Raw genomic sequence first — 13,670 nt, 5'->3', positions numbered from 1 at the left:
ATGAAATAAAGTTGGAAAAGAAGACCTTGGAAATCAAACTTTAGACCTCAGGTATATCGGCCCATTAGCTCAGTTGGTTAGAGCGTCGTGCTAATAACGCGAAGGTCGCGGGTTCGATCCCCTCATGGGCCATAACATTTTGTTTTCTAATTTAATAGAAAAGTCAGAATGAAATAAAGTTGGAAAAGAAGACCTTGGAAATCAAACTTTAGACCTCAGGTATATCGGCCCATTAGCTCAGTTGGTTAGAGCGTCGTGCTAATAACGCGAAGGTCGCGGGTTCGATCCCCTCATGGGCCATAATATTTTGTTTTCTAATTTAATAGAAAAGTCAGAATGAAATAAAGTTGGAAAAGAAGACCTTGGAAATCAAACTTTAGACCTCAGGTATATCGGCCCATTAGCTCAGTTGGTTAGAGCGTCGTGCTAATAACGCGAAGGTCGCGGGTTCGATCCCCTCATGGGCCATAATATTTTGTTTTCTAATTTAATAGAAAAGTCAGAATGAAATAAAGTTGGAAAAGAAGACCTTGGAAATCAAACTTTAGACCTCAGGTATATCGGCCCATTAGCTCAGTTGGTTAGAGCGTCGTGCTAATAACGCGAAGGTCGCGGGTTCGATCCCCTCATGGGCCATAACATTTTGTTTTCTAATTTAATAGAAAAGTCAGAATAAAATAAAGTTGGAAAAGAAGACCTTGGAAATCAAACTTTAGACCTCAGGTATATCGGCCCATTAGCTCATTTGGTTAGAGCGTCGTGCTAATAACGCGAAGGTCGCGGGTTCGATCCCCTCATGGGCCATAATATTTTGTTTTCTAATTTAATAGAAAAGTCAGAATGAAATAAAGTTGGAAAAGAAGACCTTGGAAATCAAACTTTAGACCTCAGGTATATCGGCCCATTAGCTCAGTTGGTTAGAGCGTCGTGCTAATAACGCGAAGGTCGCGGGTTCGATCCCCTCATGGGCCATAATATTTTGTTTTCTAATTTAATAGAAAAGTCAGAATGAAATAAAGTTGGAAAAGAAGACCTTGGAAATCAAACTTTAGACCTCAGGTATATCGGCCCATTAGCTCAGTTGGTTAGAGCGTCGTGCTAATAACGCGAAGGTCGCGGGTTCGATCCCCTCATGGGCCATAATATTTTGTTTTCTAATTTAATAGAAAAGTCAGAATAAAATAAAGTTGGAAAAGAAGACCTTGGAAATCAAACTTTAGACCTCAGGTATATCGGCCCATTAGCTCAGTTGGTTAGAGCGTCGTGCTAATAACGCGAAGGTCGCGGGTTCGATCCCCTCATGGGCCATAATATTTTGTTTTCTAATTTAATAGAAAAGTCAGAATAAAATAAAGTTGGAAAAGAAGACCTTGGAAATCAAACTTTAGACCTCAGGTATATCGGCCCATTAGCTCAGTTGGTTAGAGCGTCGTGCTAATAACGCGAAGGTCGCGGGTTCGATCCCCTCATGGGCCATAATATTTTGTTTTCTAATTTAATAGAAAAGTCAGAATAAAATAAAGTTGGAAAAGAAGACCTTGGAAATTAAACTTTAGACCTCAGGTATATCGGCCCATTAGCTCAGTTGGTTAGAGCGTCGTGCTAATAACGCGAAGGTCGCGGGTTCGATCCCCTCATGGGCCATAACATTTTGTTTTCTAATTTAATAGAAAAGTCAGAATAAAATAAAGTTGGAAAAGAAGACCTTGGAAATCAAACTTTAGACCTCAGGTATATCGGCCCATTAGCTCAGTTGGTTAGAGCGTCGTGCTAATAACGCGAAGGTCGCGGGTTCGATCCCCTCATGGGCCACAATATTTTGTTTTCTAATTTAATAGAAAAGTCAGAATGAAATAAAGTTGGAAAAGAAGACCTTGGAAATCAAACTTTAGACCTCAGGTATATCGGCCCATTAGCTCAGTTGGTTAGAGCGTCGTGCTAATAACGCGAAGGTCGCGGGTTCGATCCCCTCATGGGCCATAATATTTTGTTTTCTAATTTAATAGAAAAGTCAGAATGAAATAAAGTTGGAAAAGAAGACCTTGGAAATCAAACTTTAGACCTCAGGTATATCGGCCCATTAGCTCAGTTGGTTAGAGCGTCGTGCTAATAACGCGAAGGTCGCGGGTTCGATCCCCTCATGGGCCATAATATTTTGTTTTCTAATTTAATAGAAAAGTCAGAATGAAATAAAGTTGGAAAAGAAGACCTTGGAAATCAAACTTTAGACCTCAGGTATATCGGCCCATTAGCTCAGTTGGTTAGAGCGTCGTGCTAATAACGCGAAGGTCGCGGGTTCGATCCCCTCATGGGCCATAATATTTTGTTTTCTAATTTAATAGAAAAGTCAGAATGAAATAAAGTTGGAAAAGAAGACCTTGGAAATCAAACTTTAGACCTCAGGTATATCGGCCCATTAGCTCAGTTGGTTAGAGCGTCGTGCTAATAACGCGAAGGTCGCGGGTTCGATCCCCTCATGGGCCATAACATTTTGTTTTCTAATTTAATAGAAAAGTCAGAATGAAATAAAGTTGGAAAAGAAGACCTTGGAAATCAAACTTTAGACCTCAGGTATATCGGCCCATTAGCTCAGTTGGTTAGAGCGTCGTGCTAATAACGCGAAGGTCGCGGGTTCGATCCCCTCATGGGCCATAACATTTTGTTTTCTAATTTAATAGAAAAGTCAGAATAAAATAAAGTTGGAAAAGAAGACCTTGGAAATCAAACTTTAGACCTCAGGTATATCGGCCCATTAGCTCATTTGGTTAGAGCGTCGTGCTAATAACGCGAAGGTCGCGGGTTCGATCCCCTCATGGGCCATAATATTTTGTTTTCTAATTTAATAGAAAAGTCGGAATAAAATAAAGTTGGAAAAGAAGACCTTGGAAATCAAACGTTAGATATTAGGTATATCGGCCCATCAGCTCTATTAGTTAGAGCTTAGTGTACTCATGTTTTTCTCTCTCTCGTAGACCCGAAATTCTTAGTTTTTATTTTGAAATCCCAGATGAATAGATAAAAAATTCAAATTACATCCAAAACGTCCAGTCCTTCCCGTTGGATAGCTCTCATTATCACATCTTTGAATCGTACAGCCTCTGGTTTCACGATGACCAATGTCTTCTGATATTTAGGTAGGGTGCATTTCATGAAGCCTCTCACTTTTTCCATTCTCTGTTCAGATATCGAAGTTGGAGGTGCAGCAACAACTTCAAGTTTGCTCACTACAGGCGTAATTATAGGTTCTCCTTCGGAATGGAGGCAGGAGCACTGAAAAAATTTAATACACTTGAAGAATTGAAATTGAAATACAGGAGGAATCCGCGTTTTCGTTTATAAGCCAATGTCTAAGTAGGGGCTGCTCAAAAAAAAAAATGATATGAAAGACCCACTCCATTTTTTTGATAAGAAATCGCCTCTTTTTTTTGCAATTATTTACTTACACCTTGTACATTTGTGGAAGAAGACAGAAAATTATAAAAAGTTTCACATCATTTTATCGATGATTTCACATTTTTTTGTAATCTTTGACTGGTACATATATTTCAACACAAGACTTTGAGGTAAAAAAAAAAACACTTTTTTCCCATACCTTTTTTTCCTAATCGGCTCGGTTTTAAAGATACAGGCTGTTGAAAAACCATAAAAAATGTTATTTTTAGTTCTTTCTCACAAACGGTTTCATTGATTTGAATAAATTTCAGAATATAGTTCTTCATTTATTTGATGAATCTTTTCCGAATACAAGATATCACCCATGTCCTCCTTATGTTTCTCCTTATGACCATAACGTACCATAAAAATACCAAAAATTTAAAGAACCCAATTGTCGAAACTAAGTTGGACGCTATCTAATGAATATTTGAAAGTTTTGTCAAATAAAAGTATTCTTCATATATTCTGGTATGATGCGCCGTTTTAGAGTAACTTGATGTTCAAAAATCAAAAAGTATTTGGAAAATTTTACAAACTGGGTACTTTGGCAGAATATAACTCTGTTTAAAAGATCCACAGATGTTTAGTGTCACAGATTCAGCTAGTTATTCTTATAGAAATTTTTTTTTAATCGCTATATATTTTAATCAGGGCCGAATCGGAAAAAATGATGTAGGAAAAAAGTGTTTATTCCTCAAGAATCTACTGTTAAAATATTTGTACGAGTCAAAAACTTCTTTGTGTTTCGGTACCTCTAAGTTTTTTGGTAATTCAAATTTTAACACTTACTGAAGATTTGCCTGAAATATCACTCGTCTTCTCACCCAACAATTCTCTGATCCTTTCCCTCTCCTCTTTCGTTGATGGAATCATTTTATCCACCTGGAGCGTTTTGAAACCTACACCGATATCTTCAGTCTCTATATCCTTTCGGAATGTATAGTGTTTATTTCCGCATGTACAATATCCCGGCAGACAACGGCAAACCTGAAAAGGAAGGATGATATAAAATAACAAGAGTATTTCATATTATATGTATGGTGACAATTAGATGAATACACCTCCAGATCAATCATTCTTTTATTGTACGGTCAATTTTCATGGTTAGACCTTAGCAAAGTTCTACTCCAAAATTTCATGTGAACTTTCAACTTTGAATCCTGATAATGCACAAAACTTTGTCTCCAAAGGCTGTTATCCTTCTTTGAACTAAGTTAATTAGCTGCCTACAAACTTGAAGGAAATCGCAAATATGGGCTCTTGATATACCTCCAGGAAGAGAAAATGTGCAGTTCACAATGATACAAACAAAATAAGTACATAAAGTACATTATATACGGGATTTTTTCGGAGGTGAGGTTTTTTTTTGACAGAAGATAGAACTCATCAAAAAAAAGTCGCTTAACCAAAAATTGTCCATATAAAATATCCAAGATGGCTGAGATACAACCCCTAGAAGTTCGAAAAAATTTCATTGAATTTCAAGTACGGGACTGTGGAAGGTGACTCCGGCACCGCAAAAATGAAATAAAACATAAACATATGGCTGGACAATGAATGGTTCAGTAACAAGTTCATCGGATTAGACCATCCGGTCACTTTTGAGAGGATCATAATTGTTGTATCGTGCAATTTTTCAGGGTGAAAAAAATTTAGAAAATTGAGGCAGTTTCTTGAGAGTGCTTATGTTAGTTATGTTGAAAAATTGCTATGATGTTTCCCCATTTCATCCCATTTTTACTAAGATTATTGGAATGTTCGGACAAGAAGATTGTAATGCTCATTGGAAAAAAATTCGTTAATAATTTAGACGAATTTTATTGGTGAGATTTTGAAGTATTATTCTATTTTTTATACTTGTGTCCTAAGTCTCTTCTGTCAGTTGGTATCGAAACGAGCCAATTCATAAAATCGTGTAAGTTACTTGAAAATAATGAGAACAATTCGGCAATCCTAAGTTTCCATCTTCATAAGCAGGTAAATATTGAACGAGCCAATGTCCTTAATGAAACCATATGGTCGAATCAGGATATAAGTTTTTTCACACTGCTTTGCGATAATTCAGCTAACACACGATCTAGGGTGGTAAAAGGATCTATTTCAGTAATCATTTTCAATTTTTTTTCAACTTTATCATTTTGAAAGTTTTGTATAGGTGATTTTTGTTGAAACGCTTCATTTTGACCAGTTCTACCTTCTGTTGAAAAAAAAGCCTTACCTTCAAATACACCCTGTATATATTTGAGTTTATTTTGGAAACCGAAATCTCATTATTTCGAAAACATGTTTCCACCTCCCTCAATTTGAAACACCAAATCTCGCGGTACAAAACTCAAATGTCGAAAAGTGTGAAAAATTAAAATTTGGGAGTGTGGAAACATAGACCTCTGTTTTATATCTTACTTAAACTTATTTGGCAATGTAATTTCCATATTCCTAAGAGTATTTTCAACTATTCCTTTCACTCACATCGGTTAAAAATATCCTTTTTTTGACGGGTTTTCTATCTTGCTCTTCCTCACTCGAGGTAAAACTACCTTCTTCACTCTCCATCGGCGAGGCGACGGATTCTGTTTCTCCCTCAGATAGCATAGATCCCATAGCCTCCATGGTTTCAGCTGCAGTTGGTGGTTTCCTCGATTGTAAATTCATGAGGGGAATCATTTCGGGTTTGATGTCAGCCGCCTGAACTCTCAAAACCGGCCCGGTGGAGTAAGCTTCGATGGGTTTCTCCATTTTCTTGACTGGAACTTGAACTGGAGGTTCTTCTGCTGATTGTTTTTTCATTAGAGATGTTGGGACTAGAGAAAGCCTGAAAGTTCCATGGTTTTCTTTTATTTGTAGCTTAAAACACTACTAAGCTAAATAATCTAGTTTTTGACTGAATGCCTTCATTGTCCAGTTAAATTAGAATTCTGCCTTACCCTCGGCCTTACCAAAGGTCTAGTAGTTTTATTACGTTTTATCTTATTTATGAAGATGAGAAGTGTGCGAGGAAAACATTGGGAGATCTGAAACCCTTGTCACAACTTTTGACAACCCATAAACGAAGAAGTACAGAATTGAAGCATTTTTTGCCTTACTATGTTTTGCAGATGGTTGGACGTCGCAAGCCTGCCTTGACGCAGGAGTAAGCTTGCAAGCAAATGACTTTACATTCGCAATAAACTGTTTCAGGCAGTGTTTTAGTAACCAAAAGCTTAGTATTAAGAATGCGGACTTGGCCTTTTTCTGCCTGTCCCTGTTCCGTACTGAAAAGGAGAGAGTTTCTCTTCTTGTCCTCACCCTGCTCAAACCTGGTGGAAAGTTCTTCATGAACGAAGACGAGCTGCGTCAGATGTTGGTGGAAGCCGAGATAGGTTCTGCCAGAAAACTTGAATGCCCAATAGGTCTAGAACTTTGTCTGCAGATTTGGAAAAACCACCTTAATGAGTAATTCTCAACACCATCTTTTCTGCGGCAGCAATGTCATCGTAGATGGAAGTTACATCAGTGAACACCACTGCTGCCTCCTTCATTTTTGTGGTGTGTGTCTCTGGGGTAGGGTTCCGGAAAGTTTGGAAAGTTAATGGGATGAATATCAACGACAAGGGATGTATCTTACTGAGCAGAAGTTGATCGGTAATAGGAGATTTGAAGATTTTCAACGACTGTGAAGAAAATTTTCCATTTTTGAGACACTGTAGTGAAAAAACTTCGGAAAACATCTAAGAAATTTAAATGTGCTACATGTTTTGAACCTTTCATTTTGGTGAAATTGAAAGAAAATAAAACTGAACCTAGTGTCAATATTGCGTCCACATTTTTCTCGAACATTTCCTTAGTCTCTACACAAGATGAAAATAATAAATGAACTACTGGACCTTCAGCAAGGTGAGCTAGATTGGTTCTCCCTCTTTTCATGTTCTTGTCGCTTGAATACTTTGTAAGCCCATTGCCTTGATTTTCATTCCGTAACGGAACTATTATATTATATACTATGTATCCTTATTGCTAAATGTACAGGGTGGGCAAAATTCGTTGTCTACTGACGGTATCTCGAGAACTATAGCAGCTAGAAGAAAACTGATATAACATTCTCGAACGCTTTTTTCTTGACTAATCCAAAACTGAAAACAGATCCAGCCTAACGTTAATAGATTTTGAGTTATGAACGAAAATTAAGAAATTGTCATTTTTTATTGAAGCCGAATTACTCCATTATTTGAAGTCGTATTCGAAATCCGTTGTTACATTCTACAGGCACTTTTTTATGATGAATTCGAATATGATATTAATAAATTTTCTGATTCAGTCATTTTCGAGATACGACAGGGATTTCTGATTTTTCAAATGTAAACTATGGTTGAAGGTTCTTTCATATTGCTGCAAATTTTTTGCTGATATGAAAAATGTATCATATGTCGCTATTCACATGAATATAACGTAAGAAAAAAAATTCAATACTTTTTCCTGCTTTTCGATTCACTGTTGAATTTTCAGTAGGTTGGCGAAACCATAGCGACCGTTGAAAATGCATTATGGTTCGTAAAATGCACATAATGCCATGTGAACTTAACCTATAGTTGCGATAGGAATCACCGACTGACGAATATTTATGTCTTTTATATATCGATATCGATATCCTTTAAAAGAGAGTAAAAAACTTTCGTCTGATTATGGATGAAGAAAATTTATTCAATTATTGTTTTTCTATTTATGAAAGAAACTAAAAGAGTCAATAATATAAATGAAATACGATAGCTATGTAATAGGTACTTCTGTCAACGGTAGTGTTCGAATTGTGAAGATCGTAAAATAAGCATGCCGAACATCGCGAGAACAAACGATGGCAAATTAATCATCGAAATATTTATTCAGCAATCCGTGATTCTAATAATAGAGGCTCAGGTTCACAAAATATAAGGCATATTCAACGGTTGCTATGGTAAGCCAGCCACTTCCAGTCCAAGAAGGGAGATATTGAAAAAAGGCCTTGTTATCATCCACAAACTGTCAGATTAAGAAAACCCCCCTGATTAGTGACAGATCAATGGGTCAACATGTCTGCAATACAGAGATTAACCATATGTAAGAAAATCTGACACGCACTATTACACTACTATTATGCTCGAGTTGAATTTTGTGCCTATTGTAGTTACTTAAAAATATAGTGCATGCGAGGAAGGAATTTTTGATCTTGAGGAGGGCACGTGCCCTGTGTGCCCCCCTGGATCCGCTACTGCATCGTATCATAGAAATTATAAGTTACAAAGGAAGCGGTAAAGGAAAGAGAAACGTGCTGCCTAGAGAAAGATAGAGCTAGTAGTGGCAAAAAGCTCGCTAAAAGCGTTGTTTACGTTTATTTAGTTTGCTGTTGTTGTGCTTTTTGTGCGATGTTCCTGAGTGTTTTGAAATGAAAGTATTTAAATAACACTAATATATAATGGTTAAACCTTGTGCAGCCATAAACTGTAAAAACTGACGGTAAAAAGAAAAAAGTTTCTTTCCCATTGAGGAGGACTATTTATGTTCCCGTGAAATCCTCATATTTAAAAGTAGAATCAGTGCCGTCAGTATTTGACTTCCCTGGTAAAACCCAAAAGAAAACTTTTGAAACCGCACAGCTCGCGTTTGAGGTCCTATGTTTATATGAACTTTTTGCCTGAAAATTCCCAAGGGAATAAACCCCTAAACTTATTGTATTGAATTTTGAAACACCCTGTATTCGTTTAAATTCATTAAATAAATCATCACTGCGATCGCAATGGGATTTATATTTTTCCTCCCGCGAAGTTCCTTGAATTTTCAAATGAAATTCATTCATGAATTCTTGTAGCTATAAAAACAAATAATCATTCGGGCAATGCATGCACTAAATATTTTCATGTTTGCTCCCAGAATTGTTATGAAAAACGCACGAATAACAGAATTTCCATACTCATTCAATGGTATTTGAATGGAATTTGCGGGCTTTTTGCAATTACTAGCTCTATCTCTCTCTTGGCAACACATTCTTCCATAGCTCGAATATGGGAGGGCTCATCCATGTTAGGTTAGTATATCTATGCATCGTACGCAATTATTAGCTATACCTAGCCGTAGTTTCATTTCTAGAATATGGCACATTCCGTATGTACAGCCATCGCGAATGTTATTTGCACTTAACGCTACATAGTGCGGAGTGATTTTATTCAATCAGTATCAATATAATACCAACTTCTCGGGATCCTCCAGCCAAGACTTATCGAAAGCGTGCAACTGAAGATCTATCTGAGGTAAAGGAGTCTTTTGTGATGAAATGCGTGGCGTATGAGGACGCGACGAAATTCTACTGCTCTCGGAAGCACGTCGCGCCATTTGTAACGGAATAGACGCCTTTTCCATAGCCTCCGCAGTTTGTATTTCGATAACCGTTGGTAAATCTTGATTCCTCTCACCAGCCCATTCTGCTGCCTGCAAATAGACAGAATTCGATCAGTTTTTATGAAATTAGTAATCAAAAATAGGTATACACCCCTTCAAGAATCATTGACATCGAAGAACGGCTTAAAAGTCCAGACGTAGCTTAGGTAATATCATTTGTACAGTTTCATCATAGAAATTAAATGTAACTACTAACATAACCTACAATACTAAAAGCAAATGAATCAGCATTCTGAACTGATACAATTTTAGCTGTATCTAGGCACGTTACATTGAACAGAGATTAAATTCTTAAACCGTCTTTATTTCATAGAAATTCTATGCTTAGACACGGATTAAGAATTTAATAGATACCAGTTGATTACGGAATTTCTGTTTTTACTATTTTCAACACGTCAACGAAACTTTAGTTTTACTTTTAACATTTCACCTTAGACCTCAATTCCGTAAATTCAACTGATATCTCTGTATTAGGCCCATTTGCACCAATCCCCCTTAAAAGGAGTACTCAATTAAGCCTCGTTCAAGGTTAATGGACTCTTAATTTTATTCCCAGTTGCACGACTGTGGCTTAACAGAATCTTAAGTGAAGGGCCCTTAAGTTTTTATATCTAGTGATATGTCAGTTATTTTTTTGGTGCAACTTCATCGTAGTCCAATAAAGCCATTTCATTGGTTGGCCGGTTGCCGATGATCGTTTCATTAGCCTAACTTTATTGTCCTGTCAGTCAGTGTCAATTAAATTATTATATTATGTATTATCAAAGTAACAACTTTTTGTTGTTGAATTAGCATTAATATTGATAATGATTGCCAAATAAAAGGTACCTGAGTTTATATAAGTACAACTGTTGAATTTCGAAATAGGAATTTATAGGAATATTCGATCTCGGACAGGTAATTTTGTGGGTTGGTAAAAGAGAGATGAGCACTTTCACTACAGTCTAGATTTTTATTCACACACAAGAAATATACAGTTAAATCTATTTCAAAAAGGTACTCACTCGTTTTCGTCGTAATGTGGAAGAGACCCTTTCTGTCCGAATCCGCTCATTTTATCCCTTCATCCCCACTCGTTTCTAAACTTTCTCGACTTCTCGGTACTGACAGAACCCCACCAACCCTGAGGTTCGCAAAGTTGTCAATAGGGGAGGCGTTGCCAGATTTAACATCCTCCCACACGAGAAAAGAGTGAGGACTTCACAACTTTGCAAGATTCGGACATTGACATTGGGTGTTAACATTAAGAAAAACAACACAAACAATACATAAGCACGAACAATCTGAGTGAAAACGAGTACAAACACTTTCGAAAAATCACATTAGAATACAAAAATAACATTAGAAAATACAAAAAGAAATATAAACAATAACAAAACAAAAAAAAAGACCTAAAATATATTCACAAATCAAGGCGTCTGGGTTCTTTGGAAATACGCCCGCTTCTAGTTCTAATTTGTTTGTCTTCTTTGACATTTTTTACATTAATATTTTCCCTATCACTGCTTGCTAATGCGATTAAGGCGGAATTTTGAATTTTTGATCTCTTCAATTTCGACAGTACTTCTGTTTCGTCTATATTTTGATCGGGAAAATTAGGCCAACTTTCTTCATTCTTTTTGAGCCAATCCGGACCCTCCCACCACCGAGATTCTAATAACTGATCAACCGTACATCCTCGTGATGGCAAGTCAGCAGGATTCATATTGCCCGGAATATGCCGCCATTGCTTAACTTCCGAAATATTTCTTATTTCTTTGACCCGATTCGCGACAAAAACGCTCCAATTATCTTCCCTATTGATCCACGTGATAACCGTTGACGAGTCTGACCAGTAAAATACTTTATCTATTTTAAAATCCATGGCGTTCAAAATATGCCTAGTTAGTCTTGCACCGATCGTTGCCGCTAATAATTCCAATCGTGGTATACTTATAGAATTACCCGTGTCACCTTTTTTGGCAGGCGTAACTTTAGTCTTTGCTTGTACAAAACGAAGCTGCACGTCCCAACCCTTTTGAATTCTTAAAAAAATTACCACAGCATATGCTAATTTGCTGGCATCGACAAAGGTATGTAAACTTACTTCTACGTCCGTTTCCGATTGCTTGACGCCTAACATGCAACGCGGTATCTTTACTTCCGACAATTTTGTTAATTCTTTGATCCAAACCAAAAAACGTTTCTTAATACTTTCGTTCACTTCTTCATCCCAACCAATTTTAGCTGCCCACGCTTCCTGTAACAAAATTTTGGGACCGAGTGATATTGGGCATACAAAGCCTAGCGGATCGAAAATGCGATGTGCTACCGATAAAATTACCCTTTTAGTTATTTTGTCAACCGCGACTTTCTCAATATTCGAAATATTTAGCGCTAGCGTGTCGTTCTCTTTATCCCATTTCAAGCCAAGTACTCCGCAAACATTATTCAAATTGTCATGAGTATATTCCCATCCACGTAAATCAAAAAGACCTGTCTCCATCACAGCTTTTGCTTTATATTTGAAGTCAGCTAATTGTTCGAAGTTATCCACACTCGCTACACAATTATCCACATAAAAACTACGTTTGAGCTTCGAGATGTAAAAGTATTCAGAGACAAATATACCGCGTTCACTTTCAATTGATTTCAAATAATTTTCTAAATGTAGACTGATGGTCGCCCCTAACATAAATGGACTGCTACAAACACCAAAAACTACCCTACAGTGTCTGAACATTATCAGATTGCCCTGCGCGTCATACCAAAGAAATCTCAAAAAATCCCTATCTTCGGGATCAATACTTATTTGAAGAAACGCTTTTTTGATATCAGAAATCACACCAATTTTACCTTCTCTAAACCTCAATAAAATGTCCACGACTTCTTCGATAAGATTCGGTCCCTTTTCCAGACAGCTATTTAGGGATGGGCTGCCTGCTGACGCATCGAATATTGGCCTCGTCTTTGTTGTAGCTTCTTCTTTGAAAACCGGGCGATGTGGCAAATAAACACCCCAGTTGTCCATTTCTTGTGCTGGTACCTGCTCTATTATCCCCTCGTGGAGCCATTCTCGGAATATCCCATCATATTCCTGGAATTTCTGCATCTCTCGTAGTTTCTTGACCATTTTTTCCAATCGTTGCATGGCCATGCTCTTGTTGTCCTTGAGCTCGGGGTGATAATCCAGCCATGGTAGTTTTACCTCATAACGACCTTCGGGGTTTTTCGCAATAGATTCCTTGAAGTTCTGCTCAACTTGAATGTTATGATCCTTACGTGATTTATGATCTATAGGATCGTCTATTCCTATAACATCTAATGACCATAAATCTTTTATATCCACATCTTTTGTCAACATGGAGATAGACAAAACGGCCAAGTTTTCTTTATTTTCAGCGTTGTTCTCCTTTGGCGGCATTTTACCCATCAATGTCCATCCCAGATGTGTTTCTACCGCTGTTAATCCACTTTCTGTTTGGTGTAATCGCCCTGTCAGCAACTTTCCCGCTATATCGGCGCCAATGAGGATGGATACGCACTCTTCTTCACTATCGACATCGCTCATTATAACGTCCCGTTTTTTCAGCTCTTCCAACCACGCACCTCTTTTTACACATGGTACATTCGAGCAAATCACTTTATCGCCGAGCGCTTCAAAATTGCACCAGTATGTTCCATCGAGATTCCCGACACGCACTTGGAACTTCTGGTGCGTCGCGACATCCGATTTACTTCCGCCGAAAAGTAAATGCACCATATCTTGCTGTCCATGCGGTTTATAATCCAATTTTTCAGCAAGTTTACTCAACACATACGAGTTTTGCGACCCGGTGTCGATCAACGCA

The 13,670-nt window shown here is 37.5% G+C and overlaps 1 protein-coding gene and 15 non-coding genes across 16 annotated transcripts in view; 15 read left to right on the top strand and 1 right to left on the bottom strand.

The window, feature by feature from the left end:
• The window catches only part of LOC123317745, a 46,249-nt gene that overhangs the window by 4,404 nt on the left and 28,175 nt on the right, over positions 1-13,670 (bottom strand). The window contains exons 7-10 of the mRNA XM_044904358.1: positions 9,635-9,870; positions 5,905-6,247; positions 4,225-4,422; positions 3,034-3,270 (exon numbers count right to left, since the gene is read on the bottom strand). Of these exons, the coding sequence (XP_044760293.1) occupies positions 3,034-3,270; positions 4,225-4,422; positions 5,905-6,247; positions 9,635-9,870 (1,014 nt within the window). The remainder of the gene's footprint in view (positions 1-3,033; positions 3,271-4,224; positions 4,423-5,904; positions 6,248-9,634; positions 9,871-13,670) is intronic.
• Trnai-aau lies at positions 59-132 on the top strand. Its single transcript has one exon. It is a non-coding gene; the product is annotated as a tRNA-Ile (tRNA).
• On the top strand, positions 227-300 carry Trnai-aau. Its single transcript has one exon. It is a non-coding gene; the product is annotated as a tRNA-Ile (tRNA).
• Positions 395-468, top strand: Trnai-aau. Its single transcript has one exon. It is a non-coding gene; the product is annotated as a tRNA-Ile (tRNA).
• Positions 563-636, top strand: Trnai-aau. Its single transcript has one exon. It is a non-coding gene; the product is annotated as a tRNA-Ile (tRNA).
• Trnai-aau lies at positions 899-972 on the top strand. Its single transcript has one exon. It is a non-coding gene; the product is annotated as a tRNA-Ile (tRNA).
• On the top strand, positions 1,067-1,140 carry Trnai-aau. The gene has a single exon. It is a non-coding gene; the product is annotated as a tRNA-Ile (tRNA).
• Positions 1,235-1,308, top strand: Trnai-aau. Its single transcript has one exon. It is a non-coding gene; the product is annotated as a tRNA-Ile (tRNA).
• Positions 1,403-1,476, top strand: Trnai-aau. The gene has a single exon. It is a non-coding gene; the product is annotated as a tRNA-Ile (tRNA).
• Trnai-aau lies at positions 1,571-1,644 on the top strand. Its single transcript has one exon. It is a non-coding gene; the product is annotated as a tRNA-Ile (tRNA).
• Trnai-aau lies at positions 1,739-1,812 on the top strand. The gene has a single exon. It is a non-coding gene; the product is annotated as a tRNA-Ile (tRNA).
• Positions 1,907-1,980, top strand: Trnai-aau. The gene has a single exon. It is a non-coding gene; the product is annotated as a tRNA-Ile (tRNA).
• On the top strand, positions 2,075-2,148 carry Trnai-aau. The gene has a single exon. It is a non-coding gene; the product is annotated as a tRNA-Ile (tRNA).
• Trnai-aau lies at positions 2,243-2,316 on the top strand. The gene has a single exon. It is a non-coding gene; the product is annotated as a tRNA-Ile (tRNA).
• Trnai-aau lies at positions 2,411-2,484 on the top strand. Its single transcript has one exon. It is a non-coding gene; the product is annotated as a tRNA-Ile (tRNA).
• Positions 2,579-2,652, top strand: Trnai-aau. Its single transcript has one exon. It is a non-coding gene; the product is annotated as a tRNA-Ile (tRNA).

This window comes from Coccinella septempunctata, chromosome 1 (genome assembly GCF_907165205.1).
Source record: "Coccinella septempunctata chromosome 1, icCocSept1.1, whole genome shotgun sequence".
NCBI lineage: Eukaryota > Metazoa > Arthropoda > Insecta > Coleoptera > Coccinellidae > Coccinella > Coccinella septempunctata.
This window is presented reverse-complemented; position numbering and strand designations above follow the sequence as displayed.